The following is a 21216-nucleotide window of genomic DNA, read 5'->3' on the forward strand; positions in this document are numbered from 1 at the left end:
CCTGGCCGTCAATCCAGGCTTGGCCACCGTCTGGGCAGCTTCACCGCTTTTCGACCACGACTGTTTGTGCTTCACGTTGTCGTAAGGGACTCACTTTTCATCGCCAGTCACTATCCGCTTCAAAAAGGGTCGATTTGGTTGCGATTCAAAAGCGATTCGCATGCATCCATACGGTCAAAAATGTTTTTTTGCGTCGAGTCGTGTGGCACCCATACGTCGAGCCTTTTTTTGAATCCAAGCTTCTTCAAATGGTTTATAACGGTTTGATAACTCATGCCCAGCTCTTGGCCGATGCTACGGCTGCTACAATGCCGGTCTCTTTCGATCAATTCAGCGATTTTATCGCAATTTTCGACGACAGGCCTTCTGGAGCGTGGCGCATCTTCGACCACCTCTGCACCAGAACGAAAACGTTGAAACCATCGTTGTGCGGTGGAAATGGAAACTGTATCGAGTCCATAAACTGCACAAATTTTATTGGCAGCATGAGATGCATTTTTGCCTATATCGTAGTAATACTGTAAAATATGCCAATTTTCTCTTTATTTTGCTCCATGTTTGCGGCGCTATAACTCACGAACGACTTAAAACAAACAACCATAAATCAAACAAATGTTAGCGCCTGAAAAGAGCTTTCCAAAAAGGTCTAATGTAAACCGATGCGACGAATAAAACTAGAACTACGCGCTTGCAAAGACACCTAGCGAAAATACCGCAGGACTTTTTTGACAACCTTATATATTTATTTTGATAATCAAAATTTATTAACTTAATAGTAATTCAATAAAGTGCAAGAAAAACAAGTACATCCATTTTTTAAATGTATAAACAAAAACTAAATTACATTAATCTAGAATAGGATTATAATTGTCAAAAACTTTTATCCTAGTACAATATGCTGTTCTAGCTGCTTCTACCTTTTGGCCATCACAACAAAATGAGTGAAACTGTGAAATACCTGGAATGCTTCTCACATTCTTCCATTTATCGTGCAACTTGTAAAGATTAATTAAAGTTTCGATTGGAGCAGTTTTCAGCACAATTAAAGAACTCCAGTGCATCGGGTATGACGAGGTTTTTTGATTTCGTTAACTGCCACACTTTTCTTTTTATGACGGCTTCAACTCCATCCACGGCTCCCTTTCCATGAGAACTGGCAAAGAAAATCCTTCTAAGTTATGGATTAACTCTGCTGCGGTAGACGATGTTTTGCAAAGCATTACATGGATTGTTGCCAATTCCCCTAATTTTCCATTTGGGGTAAATATGCCACAGATATATAACCATACAATTATTTGTCATGCAATTTTCATTTAGAATTTTGCAGAAAATAGATTTAAGAAAAGTTTCAATAATTCGTGGGAATGATGGTATAACTTTTGTGCAGCTTTCCAAAAGAATTGATTTGCACACTTTTTCATTTGGAAACTCTTTTTTTAAATAGGCTATATGTTTATGTTATGGTGAATAACATAAAGCGTTTAGCTTTTACTTCTTGTTTCTTTTATTATATGTACTTGGTTTTGGTCGCAATCTCTTGCATTTATTTGCTTGGCCAAGCATTTAATTATTTACATCCGTTTTAAAACCACAATAGCACATAAAGATTGCCCTATTTACGGGGCAATCATGTGATGATCGAGAACCACGCAAACGAATTTTGCAGTCTGGGCATTGCAATGCAGTGCACTGCACGTACGGTTAATACATACATACATATGTGATAGAAAAATTAAGATAATGCAAGCGAATTAATGTGAACCTATTCAGTCAAGCGGCAGTGTAGTATCGTTGGAAACTGTCTTGGCAAAATTTTCCTTAATCTGATGCTGAGCCTGGTGATCCTTGAATTCAGTTGAACCGATTTATGATTTATGCAAGCCTGCTCCGGTAATCGAAAACGGTAAGATTTTTTCGTATTCGTTTTTGAAAACGAGAAATCGGTGTTCCGGTTTCGAAACGAAAGATTTTTTCGATTTAAAAAACGGGCAACTTTTTTTGGCCGGAATGAAAAGTAAATGCCTTGTGTTTTATATGAAATCAGATCTTATTTACAAAAGGAAAAAAATAGTTTACGCAGTGGTCTATTGATGTTTATTCCACAACACCATAAGATCATTCTGGCAGGTAGTTATTTTATAAAAAATGTATTTCTGACACCACCTCAGATTTGACAACAACATTTTTGCCGTGTTCAACCAGTTTTCTCGTTTTGGCGATAGGCCGATAAGTTCACCGCAAAAAGTTATCGCCAAGGTTGCCATATTGTTGGTGGAACGAAACAGCCAGTTAAAAATACTTATAAAATATAAATGAATACATTAATAACTTTAAAGGACCGCCAAAATGGTTCTTTATAATTAATGCTATTTAATGTGATTACTTAAATGGCCCAAATTAACCAAATAATTATTTGAGACCACCGGAATTAAAACTGTGAAAAGTGTGGCAGCATCTTAGGTGCCTGGATTTGCTTAACTCTTCCATTTTTTGCCTTTTTCTGGCTTAGAAAAAGGGCAATTGTAAATATAAAAGGCAGTACTTTACGTTGTTTGCTTATTACCAAAAACAGAAGTTAGCTGCTTGAGCAATAAGAAACGATGAGAAAGCGAAACATTCCGATAGCAGAACTTTGCCGAAAACCGGAGCAGCTAAAAACGAAAACGGTTCGTTTTCGCCCAAAACGAAAAAATTTTACGATTACCGCAGCAGGCCTGAATATTACAAATACCCAAGACAAAATACCAAAATATCATGTTATGCAGTCTTATTAAAAATAAGTGTGGGGAGGCCCTAAGATCTTCCATATATTGAGAAGTTTGGGGAGGCTCTAAGGTCTTCCAATTTTGGGACGTATGTGGAGGCCCTAAGGTTCAGTTCGCAGATTTAATATATCAGCGCCTTTTTCTTGTAGAAAGTTTGAATCATCTTGACTCAATAAGTTATACTTGGATCCGGAATCGATGACCATGCTAAGTGGTAAGCCACCAAATTCGCATATGTCACAATCATTCGCAACTCGGAAACAGGGATTGTGAAATTGTTGACCACCACTCACTGATTTCCGCCGGATCTCTTCACAGTAGTCCGACATCTCTTATGGGGCTATTACTTTGTAATGCAGTTTTCATTAATTAGCTACTTCATTAGAACCTTCAAAAAGAGACCACTATATGTGTAATTTTGCTTGGATTATTTTGGTAACACGACTACGGTCACACCGATCGAAAAAGGTAAACAATAAAAACCACCGTCATTCGCGGCGTATTACTATGAATTTCTGAAGTGCACGTCGAAGTATTCACACATACATATATGAATGCGGAAACCTTTAAATTTATGCTTTAACCTATAATGCTTACAATTTTTTTAATTATTACAAAAAAATATATATTTAAAGTAATTTAACAGCGCAAGAACCTTGCCACCCAAAGCATATTATTTTTCCTAATTTTGTAATATTTTTTTAGTTCAAAAACCAGCAAAATGATATAAAAATAAAATTCTCATTGCGAGACCACTTTGAGTTTCGCGCTCTAATGAACTGGCTAATACACTTTTCAATTACAATTTTCTTCATTAAACCCGTATTTTGTTATCGGGTATCTGGTATTTTTTATGTAGATCTATCGATTTTCGCGGCAATGAAATAGCTAATGCATTAGAGTGCCATGTTGTAAAAAACCTTTGCTCTCGAAGGTAAACATCGAAAAGCGACTTTTGTTTGCCCAGAATCACCAGGAGACGCCAGTGGACTTCTGGAGTAATGTAATCTTTTGCGTTATGTCGCCAAAATTATGTTGTACTATGTGGCCCTTCCCGAGTCTGGCGAAAACCATTAAATTAAATTAGCCTTCATCGAAACAACAATGAATGCCAAGCAGAATCTGGACATTTTGAAAGTGCGACAAAATTTGGATTTATTGAAAAAAACAAGCCGAAATTCAAATTTTACCAAGATAACTACCTTAAGCACAAGGCGAATTTTGTAAGACTGGCTGTTAAACAATTGCCAAAAAGTGCTGGACACACCTGCCCAGAGTCCAGACTTAAACCCAATAGAAAATGTTTGGGCAATTTAAAAGAAGAAAGTGGCAAAACGAAGCCCAAAAAATAAGAATGACTTAAAAAAATGCATACTAGAGGAATGGGAGAAGATTCCGGAGACTTTGGACATGCAGAAACTGGTAAATTCGATGAAAACGCGATTGCAGGACGTTCTGGCTGCCAAAGGAGGCCATACTACATATTAAAGTATTTAAATATTAAAAAATTAGATAAGTTTAGTTTAAGTTTGTTTTTATTTTTTTTTTAAGACAGTTACTAAATGAAATGTTGCTATTTTTTCTCATTAGTTAATACTTTTTAAAATATTTAAAAACGCTGATTTCTTCCTTTTTTTTGCATGCAAACATAAAAAACCAAACAAAGTTTCTTTGTCAAAGCATTTTGTTGACATACTGTATTTGATTTTGGTAAGTGCATCGCAAAAGTGTGTGTTTCCACGTCTATAAATTTTCAATATGTGGTGCACAGAAAAAGGACCCAATGCCGAAAAGCTGCAGAAATTGATTTCGGGAGTACAAGGGAGTATAGAAAACAACGACTACATTGTTCCAGAGTTCAGCGAACTTTCAAAAATAATTGAGAACTTATGCAAAACAATTGTAATTTTTTGGAAACATTACAAACACAAAAAATTGTCTATAATTAAATATCAATCTGGATGGCCTAATTAAGAGGAGTCCATTTTGTTAAAACACACTCATTACACAGAAATCAATAGAGGAAAGTGCTAATCGGTGCTTTTGCCCTACGCAATGCAAATCAACATCAACATTTCCTGCCAGCAGATCCCATGGAAGTTATTTCGCTCTTATGGGAGACCTCTATGACGAAACACCAATATTTACAGTCAACACACAATTTATTCGGACACCCTTGATTTCCAACTTGATTCATTAATAACTCAACAAATACGTAACGAAAACCAACAAATTATATTGTGAAGATTAACATTCTGAGAATATATTTTAACAAAAAAATAAGGAACTTTTAACATAAGCATTAGTTATTTTCTTAAACAAACGAAAAAAGTCATAATTTTACGCACAGAAATTATTCGTACACATCCAAAGAATATTAAGAAAAAATATATTTCTTGATCCAAATTTTTTTTAATATTTGGTGGGTCCTCCCTTAGCATTGATGACAGCTTGTAAACGTCGACCCATGCTTTTTACCAAGTTGCTGGTCTCGTTAGCGCTTATTTGATCCCATTCTGCCATCAACGCTGTTTTCAAGGACTCCTTGGACGAAATGGCGTGCTTCCGAATCCTTTTCTCCAGAATATCCCACACGTGTTCGATTGGGTTTAAGTCAGGTGACTGGGGAGGTGTTTTTAGCTGCTTGCAGTGATATAAAAGCCACTCTTGCACCAAATACGAAGAATGTTTCGGGTCATTATCTTGTTGAAACAAGAATGTCTTCGTATCTACAGTGGCTCACAGCTTATTTCGTGCAGAGGTAAACTTGAAATTCAAAGTTGTATATCTGAAAAACTATAGGTGATATGAAAAAAATTTTAACGCAGTTATGTTAAGTAGGGCTTAAGCGTTTATTTAAGCCCTTAATTATTTTTCAATTCCACAAGATAACGAAAAAAACTTTAAAAAACGAAAAATATTGGTTATTTTTATGTCACAGCTTATTTCGTGCAAAAACGTTGGGTACATATAACTTGTAAATTGTTATTTTAAATTAGCTAATTTTTTTTGTAACTCATTGGAGGCGATATCAGCTAATTTATTTATCCCTCCGATGCTTTTCATATCACAGGAAAATACAGTTTTCTGTGAATTAACAAAATGCGCTCCGCACGACTATCGAACTGCGGGAATTGGTCCTTAATCATTTTAAAAATGCAAAAACTTGGCGAAATATTACTTAAATAATTAACCTTACCCTAAGTGCTGTTCAGTAAATCATCCCAAGCTTCAATCGGGAAAATCGTGAGGCAGATATTGGCCGAAATGCTCCTAACCAAATTTTTATTAAGCTTGAGGAAAGGTGAATTATCCGGAAAATTAATGTTAATTCAAAAAATTTGGCGACAAAACTAATAGTAAATGTTGGGCATGAAATGGCCTAAAAGTATTCCGTGGAAACCGTCCGCCGTTTATAACGGGAACACATCTTTAAAGGCCGAGTAACCCGGAAAAAGCCTTTCGAAACCAATACAAATCCGAAGTGCAGGCTTAAATTGGCCAAGGATCACATAATTTCATTCGATTTCGTTCTGGAATGAATTAATTTTCACAGACGAGACCAAATTCAATATTTATGAGGTCGGACCGAGACCAATATGTTTGAAAACAATCAAATTCAGAGCTTCACCACAAGAACCGATCCCCTACAGCCAAGCATGGTAGTGGTACTCGCATGGTTTGGGCGTGTATGGCGGCAACCGATGTTGAAAACCTGGTTTTTATCGAGAGAAATATGGCTAGAATATGTACCTTCAACTTTGGAAGGATAACTTGCTCCAGATCGCCGATATATTGGGCCCAAAGCGGATTTTCTGACATTACCATGACAATGACCCAAAGCAAAAATCGACTCTTGTGCAGACCAGGTTGATATGGAACTGCCCTAATGTGGTGAATCCACTTGCCCAGTCACCAGACCTTATCGTCCTTAAGATTTTGTGGGCGATTCTGGATCTGGACATCCGCAAGAGGTCGATATCTTATAAAAATGGTCTCAAAACAGCCCCCTTGGAAGAATGGTCCAAGATTCCAAAGGAGTCCTCAGAAAAGTTGATTTCTTTAATTAAAACTCTTTTAGAGGACGTCATCAAATAAAGTTAAGACAAAAAAAATTGTAAGTTTAAGCAAAACCGAAATATTTAAGATAAACTTTCTTGCACGAAATAAGCTGTGACATAAAAATAACCAATATTTTTCGTTTTTTAAAGTTTTTATCGTTATCTAGTGGAATTGAAAAACAATCAAGGGCTTAAATAAATGCTTAAGCCCTACTAAACATAACTGCGTTTAAATTTTTTTCATATCTCCTATAGTTTGTCAGATATACAAGTTTGAATTTCAAGTTTACCTCTGCACGAAATAAGCTGTGAGCCACTGTAGACCCAGTTTCATCACACTCGGAATCAAATTTTCGCTCAAAATGTTTTTATACATTATCTTGTCCATTTTGTCGTCAATGAAGACCATTCGGCCGACTCCACCTGCAGCTACACACCCCCAAACCATTACATTCCCGCCACCATGCTTAACTGTCGGAATTAGGTTTTTCTCCTTCATGGCTTCATTTGGTTTTCTCCACACTTTTCAGGGGCCATCGTGTCCAAATATGTTAAATTTCGATTCGTCGCTAAATACTACATTCTCCCAAAACGAATCCGGCTGGTTTACATGCAGTTTTGCGAATTCCAAACGCTTTTTCTTGTTGACGTCAGAAATGAATGGTTTTCGGCGAGCAACTCTCCCATGTAATCCAGCCTTGTGCAGGCAGTTCCTGATGGTTTGAGTACAAACTTTTTTTTGTGTTGCTTCCTCTATATTCTTTTGAATTGTTGTTGATGTTATTCGAGGATTTTGCAACACCGTAGACACTACTTTTCGCTCCTCGCGTGGTGTTAAAATTTTAGGCCTTCCAGCATTCTCGTGATTTGGTGCCAATTCTCCAGTGTTAATGTATTTTTTGATTACGCTATGTATGGTAGAAGCAGATTTTCCAAGAATTCTTCCGATTTCGCGATAGCTACGGTTCTCCAGATGTAATTTTAATATAGATTTTCGCAAATCAAGTGACAAATCTTGACCTCGTCCCATTTTGCCTTATCGTAGCCAAAAAGTCAGCGGAACTAACCGAAAAACAATAAAAAAAAAGCACACCGAAGTCTAATCCAATGTAATTCCAAGGAAAGTACCAAAAAGCATCGTCGATTACCGTTGCATTCAGAAATAGAAATCGATAAACGACAAATTTCCGAATAATTTTTGTGCAGTATTTTATGCAGTATTTTCGCTTTCCCATCCATATTTTCGTGGGAAATACAAAAAATGAATATAATTTTGTATAAATGTCTTAAGAAAATAACTGTTTCCATGATACGTAAAAAATAAGTTTCTAAAATTACAAAAGTTTCGAGAAATAAACCATTCAACTTCATAATAGAGAGCGTCCGAATAAATGTTGTGCTGACTGTACTTATAAGGAACTGAGGAAATAGTAAAATAACCTTTGAATTCTTAATTGCACGTCTCGACTCCATCCAAAGTCTTGAACGATTGAATCTTGTTGCTAAGACGATGGTGGAGATCAGCCAATTATACAGGTGTATAATTAGCAATATTGTCGCTTAGCTGCTTCCTTAAATCCTGTTGGTAGCGTCATCAAACGGCTCAAATAATTGCTCAAGGTCGTACAAAACAGAAACTTCTGTTAAAGCTGGAGGAGCCTTTTTTGTATCCAATAGGACACGGAAAATGGCGACTTTTTTCTTAAGAATCCTGCTCACCATTTTATAACAGCTGTTACACCTGGTAGGAACTTCTTGCGTAAATATGTAGTGCAATTAATGGACCGGTATGAATTTGGGCTATCGCCATTACATGCGTAGTAGACTTCTGCATGAATGCATCCAAAACGAGAAATGAATCACTTATTCTAGAACCGGGCACACTCTTTTTTCTGCACAGTATACTTGGGTGTGAGTGAGTAGGGTAGTATTGTCTGTTTTGACAGACAGTGTTCTCACTCATTCCATAGTTGTACAGCTGTTTATGAGTACAGCAAAAATTGTGTGCAGTAGTCAAGGCACTGTACAGTGTTTTGGTGTGCAGTTGACTTATTGTACAGTGAGTGAAACTTCATGACTGGTACATGCACACATATAGAGCTATCGTGTGTACTATGTATTTCTTATAAAGAATTTTATTTTATTAAAGAATTTATATTTAAATTATTAATATAAGAATGGAGAAACATTATTTTATGTACCATGTCTTCAGTGGTGGCAATTTTTGAACGTTTTTCGTTTTAAATTTTTGGCAACAGAAAATGCCAAAAACTTACGTTATCTTGTGAGTTCATTTCACGAGCGTCGTTTTCTTTGCAATCCATTTCTATGCACTTATTAAAGAATACTGAACTCATCTGCACAGTTGTACACAGACAACTAACAAGCTGTACAGCTGTTTAAAAAAGGACAAATATAGTACTCACTCCCGAAGAGTACAACCAAATACTGCACTCACGCAAAGTGGGCACACTAAAAATGTTGTGCTATCTTCTTCTGGCCTATAGAGTATACTGTACAGTAAAGAATGGGTGCAGTATTTTACTCTATTCTGGATCAACTTTGCGTGTCTCTTGCTGGAAACTATTTTTCTGGTGGTTTCATATATACCGCCATGCAGCGCATTCGAGCTTTATAAGGCCCATGTGGATATTATCACCCGCATTAGCAATGATCTGGAGGATTCGCAATTCATCTGTGTCTTTGGCGACTTTAACCTCTCTTCGTTGGTGTGGGTGCATGATGTGGACTCTCAAGTAATGGTTCCCAGTAACCTGCATCTGCCGCATGAAATTTTGGTGATTGATGATCTCTTCAGTATGGGATTGGTCCAAATTAATCATGTATTTAACAAATTAAATAGGCTTCTAGACTTAGTTTTCGTGAGTCAGGACTTACACTTGAACTTAGCGTCTAGTAGTATCTTTCGGATTGTGATGTTGACCACCAGCCTTTATTATTATCAATATCTACGTATATATTCTCTCCAAGTAATTCACCAACATATTCCATGTTTATTAATGCTAGCAATTTAAATTTACTTCGGAATGATATCGCAAATATTAATTGGGTGGAGGTCCTTTCGCATGTTAATTTGGACACTTGCTATGATAACTTTCTCTCATATATTTCAATCATCATTAATAGACATGCGAGAAAAAGGTTCTAAAAAAATACTAGAACCTTAGGAATAAATTTTATAAACGTTTTATTGAAAAGGGTAATTCTTCAGATTTTGAAAGATACAGGCACAAGCGCGAAATTGAATTCCTAAATAAATTCCTATATAATCAATATATAGCAGATGTGGAACGAAATTTAATTAATAACCCGAAATCATTTTGGCACTTTATTAATTCAGAAAAAGCAACTTCCTCTATTCCTTCTGGTATGTTTTACAATGGCTCAATTGCATAGTCTGATCTTGAAGGGGCAAATCTTTTTGCCAAATACTTTGCCTCAAACTTTGAGCCAACTTCTCTATGAGGCGCTGATGCAATGCTGAGTTCCATTGCTTCGAGCTCAAACAGTGGGTGCCTGCAGGTCTCCGAATCTGACTGTCACCTCGCAGCGGCGAGCTTCAATGACTCGGAAAAATTCGATTGTGATGGCCTCTCACCTTTCATTTTAAAAAATTGTATTGGCGCTCTGGCTGAGCCACTTCAAATTCAATTATCAAGCTGCCTTTGAACCTTGCTAAATGCTTCACTGTTACTTACAGCAAACGGCTTAATAACTCTATGTTTTCCTATTCAATTCAATCTAGTGTGCTGCCCTGCAGAACTGAAGCCTTAGATTTGGGTGTAATGTTTGATGCCAAATTTCTTTTTATTGAGCATATTAATTATATTATTCCCAAAGCATATGCAATGTATGGCTTTATACGGCGGAATGCGGTTCAATTTTCAGACCCTTACACCAAACTCAGCCTATTTTTTACTTTCGTTAGGTCTAAGGTGGAGTATGCCTCCTTTATATGGAACCCTTCGGGAGCCATACACACAAACCGACTGGAGCGAATACAAAAAAAAAATGTCTATCCTTTGCCTTTTGCTCCCTTCATTTCCACGATCCCGCTCCTTCTTATTCCGCTAAATGCCGACTAGTGCATTTAGCTTCATTAGAAGATAGAAGAGCAGTGTCAGCAATTATAATAATTTTTGATCTTATTTCTGGAAAAACTGTTTGCCCCGCTTTACTAAGCCTTGTAAACTTTTGTGTTCCCGGTAGGCAGTTAAGATCACTGGAACCTTTTTCTACTCCGTTTTGTAGAACCAATTATGCCCTTAATGAGCCAATAACTAGGGCTTTATTATATTTTAACAAGTTACCACCCAACATGCGGTTGGACCCAACCTCCCCCAGAGACTTGGTCAAAAGGCAATTATATTTATACTTAGCTCGAAATGAAGCTTAGGATTAATTTAAATTTAAGACTTATGTAGCCAGATAAGGAATAAACAAATAAATAAATTATTTAATATATCCTATAGACTGGACCAAGAAATTTGGCAAATACGCTCTGAAGAAGCTAAAAGGAAATTTTTAATACGAAAAAAATGTATTCAGAGTTCCGAGCAAAAATTGGCTTAATTGTCAACAAGCCTAAGGCAGGCGAAGCGAAACGTCTAACGATGGCAATACTGCCAGAGCATTTTTTAATAATCCTGATATGTTTGCTATTATAACAGGTGTTGAAGAGAACTTAATAATAAGATGTTCAACTATTTTGCAAGCCATTTCATCAGGCTACAATATAAATTCTGCAAAATTCGGTGAGTATGCATTAGAAACAGAAAAACTACTTATCATTAAATATCCGCGGTACTACCTTCCAGCATCGGATCATAAAGTATTATTACATGGTCATTCCATAATTAAAAATGGTTTAGTCTCAATTGGAGAGCTTTCTGAGGAAGCTGTAATAGCAAAAAAATAAAATCGTTAAATTATTTAGGCTAAACCATACGCGGAAAATGTCAAGGGTCCTGACGAATACCGATTTATTGAACGGATTACTTTTAAGTTCTGATCCTTTTATTGCGGGCGAAAGAAAACTTCAATGCAAACCAAACACAACACAAAACACAATAGTTTTTCATATAAAAACTGGATATAAGACCGATTGTTCATATGACAGCTATATGATATAAATTTTGTGCAAAGTTTAAGTCCCTACCTCAACTAGAAGTATTTTTGGCCGCTCTCCCCATACAAGCCGGACCACTGTGCACTGGACTGATCCAAGTCGTTTTGTATCTTGCTTGTTGACAAAACCGCGCTCTTTATCTTAAAGTCATCCGTCAGAAAATGGCATGTGGCATATGTAATGATCATTAGCCTTAGATCTCCATCCATCGGTAGTCACTGCGCAGTGCCTTTTTTTTATATTCCATTTATTAAAACATACATTTTGCTAAACAACAAATAAACAAATAACAACATAAAGAGCGAAGACTGCGGGTTGTTGGGTAGAATGGTGCTATATTAACGGTGTAGATGGCCATGGTCGCGCGGTACCGCCGCTAAGCATTGCTTCGCGCGAGGTACAGGCCACCTACTCCGCTCGCATCCTTCTTTCCGTCTCCAGGGTCCTCTGCGTTTTCATAACGCTAGCCACGAACGTGGCTGTCGCGTCCCAGGCCTTCTGGCTGGCAAGCATGATGGGGACCAGGTTATCAGCTCCGATGGCGGCGCCCACGACTTCCTCCAGTGCTAGCCGCTCGTGGTGAAATCGATGGCAATCGAAGAGAACGTGGTGCACGTTCTCCTCCACTCCAGTCCCGCATTCAGGGCAGTGGTCCTCTGTGTCGTGGCCGAATCTTTTAAGGTAGCTTCGAAAGCAACCGTGTCCACTAAGTGCCTGTGTCAGGTAGAAGTCTACCTCGCCGTGTTTTCGGCCTAGCTTTGGACGTCCGGAATCAGGCGGTGAGTCCATCGGCCCTTTGTAGAATTGTCCCACCTGGACTGCCACCGGGCGATGCTCCTGCGCCTGGCACTGACCCTGGCCTCGCGCCTTTCCGAAGGGTTGTCCGGCTCACGTGAGAGACGGGCTTCCTGGGCTTCTCGCTCTAGCTCTCCCAGCGGCACCAGCCCTGCGATGACCAGGGCCGCTTCGTCGGAAACCGTCCTGAAGGCGCACGCTACTCTCAGGGCGCACAGGCGGTAGGTACCTTCCGCACCCCTCACGTAGCTTTTAACATTTGCGGCCTCCGCCCAGACCGGGGCTGCATAGAGGAGTTGGGAAGTGACGACACTCGTGAGCAACTTCCTCTTGCACTGCTTGGGGCCTCTTGTGTTCAGCAGAATTCTAGAGAGGGCTCTTACTGTTCCGCTAGCCTTTCCGTGGATATATTCCAAGTGCTCTCTATAGCAGAGGCGGGTATCCAGGTAGACGCCCAGATACCTTATCGCGCGCTGCGAGGTAATTGGCAGGCCGCCAACCCGAATCTCGGCCGTTTCCACGCGCTTTCTGCTAGATATCAGCACTGCTTCCGTCTTTTGTGAGGCCAGTTCAAGGCCGGCGACTGCCAACCAGGACTCAACCGCTCGGATTGCGCTGTTTGCCATTGACTCTGCCTCTGCTAGCTCCTTCGCTACGACCACCAGCGCCACGTCGTCGGCAAAGCCGACTATCGTGGTGTTTTCGGATAGCGGGAGGTTTAGTACTCCGTTATACATAGTATTCCAGAGCAGAGGCCCCAAGACGGAGCCCTGCGGGACTCCGGCTGAGACCTCGTGCGATCTGGTGCCAATGGTAGTATCCAGGATGAGTGTCCTCTCGCTGAAGTAGCTGCGGATAATCCTTAGTAAGTAACCGGGGATGTTGAAGGCTTCGAGGGCCTCCAGTGTCCGCCTCCAGTCCGCAGAGTTGAACGCGTTCCGGATGTCCAGCGTTACCACTAGGCAGTACTCCTTAGCGCCGTTTTTCCATCTAGTGCCTGCGATGGCATTCGCGGCCAAGTTGGTGACTACTTCGATGGCGTCCAGGGTCGATTTCCGTTTCCGGAAGCCGAACTGGTTTTCCGAGAGTCCACCAGCGCGCTCTATAGCAGCCTCCAGCCTCGCCACGATAACCTTCTCAAAGACTTTCCCGATCGTGTCTAGCAGACAGATGGGTCTGTACGACGACGCTTCTCCAGCGGGCTTCCCCGGCTTCGGCAGGAGGAGGAGCTTCTGTCGCTTCCATCGCTCTGGGAACGTGCCTTCCGAGAGGCACTTGTTGAAGATCTCGGCGATCACATTGGGGTGCAGGGAGAGCAGCATCTTGGTCGTCCTGTTAGGTATCGAGTCGGGACCTGGTGCCTTCTTATTATTCAGGGTCCTCGCAGACTCTAGAATCTCCTGTTCCGAGACCGGGCATATCTCCCAAGAGTCACTGCTCACCGGGTAGTACAGCGGCTGTACAGTTGGGAAAAGCACCCTGACTAATCCTTCAAGGGTCTCCGGGTCCGAAGGGGCTTTGCTGCCGGCGTTCACGCGCTTCACCACCTTTTTATAAGCCCCGCCCCATGGGTCCTTCTCGACGTCGTCGCAGAGCTTAAGGAAGCACTCTCTCTTGCTGGTCCTAATCGCGTTCTTCAGGGCGGACCTTGCGGTCTTGTACTCCTCGCTTCGGGCTAGAAGGTTCGGAGAGCCGCGCGCTCTCTGGACGAGCCTCCTAGCTCGGAGGCAAGACGAGCGTAAGGTGGCGATGTCGTCGTTCCACCAGTAAACGGGCGAGTGGTGCTTCCGGAAAGTTTTCCGCTGCTGCATGCTTGCCTTGCATGCTCGCTCGACAGCGACCGCCAGTTTGAGCGCAGCATCGTTGGCGCTGTCCGTCTCGTCTGTCGCTAAGCCCGCTAAGGCGCTCGTGAACACTTGGGCGTTGAGCGTGTCCTGCCGGAACGCCTTATTTGCACTGGGCGGGATCGTCCTGCTCGGTGAGTTCTCGCCGAGGGAGACGAGGATGGCCTCATGATCGCTGGCTGTATAGATCTCGCTGATCCTCCACCTGGCTAGGCAGGCTAGTGCACTGCTAGCGTAAGTGAGGTCTATAACGGACCCAGCTCCCGCTCTGTTGAAGGTATGCTGGGTACCCTCATTGAGCAGAGCGATATCCAGGGAGGCGAAGGCCTCCAGGATGATGCGGCCTCTGGCGTTGGTTGAGGGCGACCCCCAATCCTGAGCCCAAGCGTTGAAGTCGCCGCCCACTAGAGTGTTGCTCCGTCCCCGGATGTCATCACTGAGCTCGTCGATGATACTGCTGAAGGCCTCCAGGGTGAGGCTTGGTGCCAGGTAGCAGCTGTACACCCACACCCCGCCTACTCTACCGCGAACGAAGCCATCCGCCGATCTGACGTCGGACATGTGAGCGGGTTCCCGCCCACACATCCACAGCGCAGCTTTGCCGGTCCGGTCCATGGCCCAACCGTGAGTGCTTGCAGCCTTGTATGGCTCGCTGAGCACCGCCACGTCCGCGTCCAGGTCGCGCACCGTCTGCATCAGCAGATCATGCGCTGCCCTGCAGTGATTCAGGTTCAGCTGAATCAACTGCATGGCGCGTTTCGGGGGCCGGCGCCACTGCTACTGGAGCTCCTGGACGGACAGCTTTTGCTGCCTGCCTGGTGCCTCGTCTTGTTCTTGCCGGAAGCAGCGCAAAGGAAGCATTTCAGCTCGTTGGGGCACTTTGCGGCTTTGTGTCCACTCTCCCCGCATATTATGCAGCACCCACTCCGGTCAGTAGCGCTTTTGCAGTTTGAGGCCAGGTGGCCAGCCTCAAGGCACCGGTAGCATCTTGGGGGGCCTGTTCTCTCCCTGATCGTGCAGGAGGTCCAGCCTATGCGCAGAGAACCTCTCTTGAGCACCGCCTTGGCCAGGGGGCACGGGAGGCCCCCTGGCCAAGGCGCAGTGCCTTACCTTGCTTAGAATGTCTGTAAGCTTTTTTTTCCATGTCTTCATACATGTTTGTCAGTAGGACATCATTTAAAGTCCTTCTCCAAGGTAAAGTGTATTGCGGGTCCAGGCAGTCCAGGAATCCCGCGTTTTCCACAATCCTAAAAGGCAGAAGATCAGTAGCGATCATGCTTAGCAAAGCCTTATCCAGCGTAGTTTTTCGCGATGTTCACTTTCATAGGATTTCGCTTGTTTAATGTTGAACAAGAAAGGAAGCTAACTTCGGCACGCCGAAGTTTGTATACCCTTGCAGATTGGTTTTGATATTTATATTATAAATTATAATGCCGAAAACAGACACTAAACAGAGTTTCATAACATTTTTTCTATATTTATTATGTTTACAGTTTGACAGTTACAGTTTTACATTCCCAGCCTTACATTTTCTCTACATCTACGGATCGCTTCTATGGCAGCTATATGATATAGTTGTCCGATTTCCATAATATTGTTACCAAAATTCTAAAATAATACCAAAAGCTCATGTCTCAAAGAAGATGAAAATACGTTGAAAAACAACGAAGTTATAATTTTTTTCGGTTAATTTCCCGATTGTTCCTATGGCAGCTATAAGATATAGTGGTCCGATTTTCATAAAATTTTTTACCAAAATTCTGAAATAATAAAAAAAGCTTAAATCTCTCTCTCTCCCGTTCCGACATATATAGCAGTGAGAGTTTATAGAAGACTATATGCAAAGTTTCATTCAGATAGCTTTAAAACTGAGGGACTAGTTTGCGTAGAAACGGACAGACGGACATGGCTAGATCGACTCGGCTGTTGATGCTGGTCAAGAATATATATACTTTATGGGGTCGGAAACGTCTCCTTCACTGCGTTGCAAACTTCTGACTGAAATTATAATACCCTGCAAGGGTATAAAAATGTACGACATTAGGAGCGCTAAGCAAAGTTGGATGAAATCGCTTCAAATGGTTAAGTAATCCCCTGATCCACCTTCTAAGCGTCTATAATGTTGCCAAACGTTGGACCTTGCACATTTCCGCTTGGGCTCATTTTGTTCACCCGAATCCTTATGGTTTCCTACAAATTGAAAATAATAATAAATAATATGTATGTATAAACTTTACAACACATGTATGTACTATGTACGTATGGGCAATAGAGCTGGAAAGCAATCGACGGGACTATCGATGTTTCTTAAATTTTGTAAACATCGATGGTTCTTGGGCCGCTATCGATTGTTTTTATTGTATTGAAGTAGAGAGAGAAGGAGAAGGAGTGAATCCACATGAGTATTGGAAGGTAATAATCTATGTAATATGTAATGTTTTCGTATAACCAAAAATGTTTTCTCTGTTTTTTTAGACGCATACAAACGATACAACAGCCTTAGCAATGCTGTCGAAAAAGGTCTTATGCGTGCCAGCATCTTCCTGCGCTTCAGAGCGAGCGTTCAGAAAAGCTGGACAGATTATATCTGACAGGAGATGCGCATTAAAATCAAACATTGTTGATCAGTTAATGTTTTTAAATAAGAATTATGATCTCAAATAAAAAAACTTCTTAATTGTTATTTTTATGTTTTATTTGAAAACATCGATGTTTCATCGATGATTTCTTCAAAAACATCGAAAACATCGATGGTCCCAAACATCGATTGTTTTCCAGCTCTAATCCGAAATACATTTTGCCCTCTCGTACAACTTTAGAAAATGTGTATACAAAAAACATTTATGAAGAAACCATGTCAAAATTAAAACAAAAGCTGGTAACGAACAAGCACTGCACCTTAACAACGGATTGCTGGACGTCTATTGGAAACTTTTCTTACCTAACGTTGACGTGCCACTTTATCGAAAATTTCGAGCTAAAAACCGTAGTCCTTGCCACTCAGCCCCTGTTAGATGAGGAGAATCACAGCAGCGATAATATTGCAGAGACAATAAGAGCAATATGTTATGATTGTGATATTTTTCTTAAAGTGGAAACTATTGTTACTGATACTGACAATGAAAAAAGCCTGCGAGATTTTGCAAAAAAAACACCTGGGATGTTTTGCCCACTCGTTAAACCTATTAGTTCAGAGCTGTTTGGCTTTACCTGATGTGCAAGATATTTTAAAGTGCGTTAAAAAGATAGTTGCATATTTCAAAAGCAGTGCGATTGCTTACGCAAAACTGCGTTCTGCCCAAGGCGTGGAAAAGCCATTAAATTTAATACAAGAAGTGCCAACTCGATGGAACAGTGCTTTTAATATGTTAAAGGGAATTATAAAAGTTCGAGGGGCAGTTTGCTGTGTTTTGCTGAAAACATTGTAGGCACCAGTTCCCTTGTTTGTTACAAGGATTAGTACAATTCTAGATCCTAGACTCGAAAAAGAAGGATTCCACAATACTTTAAATGCGGACCAAGGAGTAGCAGCGATAGAAAATGCGCTGAGCAACATGAAAAATGTGCAGAACTTTTCTTCAAACCTGGAACCGCCGGTCAATATAAATAATTCAGATTTATATGGATTTGTTGCCGAGAAAATAAGAAACAAACCCAAATCCGTTAGATCTGACGCTATAATAAACCTATACCTACCCAATACCTTCAGCAAGAAAACGCATCGCAAAAGATTAATCCACTGGAATATTGGCAGGTAAATATTTGTGTATTTCTTATATTTTATTATGAATAACTCTATTTTCTTATAGGTAAACGAAAACCAGTTCAGCAATCTCGCGCAGTGCGCTTTAAAGTATTTTTCCGGCCACTTCAACTGAATCCGAACGAGCTTTCAGCAAAGCTGGACAAATTGGCAACGACAAACGATCTCACATTAAACCAAAGGCTATTAATATATTTTTGTTTTCAAAATAAAACCAATGGCTTGTCAAATGAAGATGTATATAAATGGAAACATATGGCATAAATAAAAAACAATCCAAAACAGTAATTTCAACAGATTATGGGATTCGATGTTTTTAGCGATATATCGATGTTTTCAAACATCGATGTACTGACTATCGATGTTTTTGCATGAAAAGGATATTTTACCCAATAAGCAGAGTAAGTCAAAGGAGTAAGATTTCACATGTTTGGAATTATTTTAAAAAGTCCGACGACCAAAAACTTGCCAAATACCTTGACTGTGGCAAGGAATATAAAACTAGCGGCAATACTTCAAATATGCTCGACCAACTAAAAGGTTTCATCCTAGCTTGAAAATAAAAAAAACCGGACTTTAGCACACCAGCTGTAGTTACAGACGGGAACGAGACTGCGTCTACAAGCAGCAGTTGCAGATCAAGTCTGAATTCTGTGGCTTCCTACTTCAAAAGAGCTGTCTTGTACGAGTCGAATTCCAAACGAAAGACCGACATCGACAAAGCATTAACAGAAGTGGTTGCTAAGGATGTAAAGCCGTACAACATTGTCGAAAACGAGAGTTTTATTAAATACACCGAGGTATTGGATCCTCGATATAAATTGCCAAGCAAGACACACTTGCGTGATGTGCTTATGTCCAATCTGTACAAGGAAACCTCTGCCAAACTGTCCTTGATATTTCAAGAAGTGTTGGATGTATCAATAACATGTGATTTGTGGACATCCAGTGCCAATGCCAGTTTTTTGACAGTGACGGGTCATTTTGTTTATAACTATGTGTAAACTAAAAACAGCGTCTTTGGCTACAAAAAAAAACTGTTAAACGTAACAAATCACTGTTCGCAAAACATTGCAGATACTTTGCGAAATATTTTAATTGGTTGGAACATTTTAACTAAGACGGTGTGCATTGTAACTGATAATGCCAGCTCCATGCTGAAAGCATGTGAAATGTTGCAAATTCGAAATCAGCCATACTTTGCGCACACAATCAACTTAGTTGTGCAAGATGCATTAAAAGTTGATGACGCAGTCATAAATGATTTGTTTACTAAGTGCGAATCAATAGTGAGATTTTTCCAACAAAGCACGATTGCTTACGAAAAATTTAAATTAGCTCAAGAAGGCACGACTTATACTTTGCTGCCAGAAACACCAACAAGATGGAACAGTTTTTTTTTTATGATTGAGAGAATTTTAAAAACAAACGATGCCCTTGCCAAAATCCTATTAGGAACAACAAATGCACCTTAGCCATTTACTGCTGAGAAAATACTTGTACTAAAGGATATAGAAAAAATGTTGTCTTTTTTCCAGCAAGCAAGCGAAAAAATGTCTGGTGGAAAGCATGTAACAATATCACTAATCATACCCATGGCATATGGACTTTTCTGCAAAATCTAAAGTGTTTAACCTCTGCCACAAACTTTGCAAGGAAAAAAAGAAGAAACGCCTTTTCATTTATGAGCACAGGACATTATGTAGGATGGCAACGTTATTGGACCCACGTTTTCGAAAAAATGGATTTTAATACGCTTCAAACGCTGAACAAGCAGCAGTCTTTTTTGAAAACGAACTAGCAAATTCTTCAATAAAAGAGACCTCAAATAATCTGACCATTTCACAGGTCACAAGTGCCCAGGACACATTATTTGATTTTTTGGGTGAGCGATCAAATAGCCAAGTCGCAAACGCAAGAGTGGATGCTATCCTTATTAAAAGGCAATATCTGGAGAGGGCAATTGCCAGTCATGATGGGAACCCACTGTCATGGATTAAGGTATAATTCGAAAACAAATTATAAGTTATCAATATTTACATATATTACTTTTATGTTAATCAAACTGATTTTCCCTGCATAAAAGGCCAGTTTTGCAAATACCTTTGCATTCCTTCTACATCCGTAGAATCGGATAGAGCCTTCAGCGAGGCAGGGCAAATTATTTCTTTTGGTTAAAATAAAACAATTTTCTTGAAAACTAAAAAAAAAATTAATGTCGGACGATAGTATCGGTGACTATCGATGACACTATCGACACTATCGAGGGTTTGAGAAAAACAATCGCCGGCTATCGATAGTTCTCGCCCTCTAGTTGATTGTTCCCAAATTATTCGATATTGTCGGCCCATTAAGCTAATTTGCCAAACGGAATCGACTGAATTAATCCCTTCTGAGACTGAAAATATAAATAGTCAAATATTAGCAATTAAACCAACAATATATTCATATACAATTTTCCATAAATTAACCTGACCATGTTGGATGGAAAAACATTTAGTGTCCTTGCAGAAGTCTCTTTGCAAATATGTGGCAAGTTCGCAGTAATGATAAGCCGGTGGTCCCGCACGAAAATCTGAAATTAAATTGCAACTTAGAAAGGAAATGGGCTTCTTAGTAGATATACCTATTGCTAGCAGTGGAAACATAAACAATGGTAATACTGCGAGACGGTTTTTTACAGAACCAGAATTGGTAGTAAAAATTACCGGAGTTAGCAAAGAGCTTACATACAGTATGTCAACAAAGTGTTTTGACAATGAAAAGTGTTTTGATTTTTTATGTTTGCAGGCCAAAAAAAGGAAGTAATCAGCGTTTTTAAATATTTAAAAATTTTATT

The 21216-nt window shown here is 40.1% G+C and overlaps 1 protein-coding gene across 1 annotated transcript; it reads left to right on the forward strand.

Annotated features, from left to right (window-relative positions):
- The first annotated feature begins 17012 nt into the window (after nucleotides 1-17012).
- Nucleotides 17013-19381, forward strand: LOC138928090 (zinc finger BED domain-containing protein 6-like). Its single transcript, XM_070284375.1, has 2 exons — nucleotides 17013-17026; nucleotides 18958-19381. The coding sequence occupies exons 1-2, from the start codon at nucleotides 17013-17015 to the stop codon at nucleotides 19379-19381; spliced, it is 438 nt and encodes a 145-aa protein (XP_070140476.1).
- Nucleotides 19382-21216: the final 1835 nt, after the last annotated feature.

The sequence above is a fragment of the Drosophila kikkawai genome, chromosome 2R (assembly GCF_030179895.1).
Source record: "Drosophila kikkawai strain 14028-0561.14 chromosome 2R, DkikHiC1v2, whole genome shotgun sequence".
In the NCBI taxonomy this organism is placed as follows: domain Eukaryota; kingdom Metazoa; phylum Arthropoda; class Insecta; order Diptera; family Drosophilidae; genus Drosophila; species Drosophila kikkawai.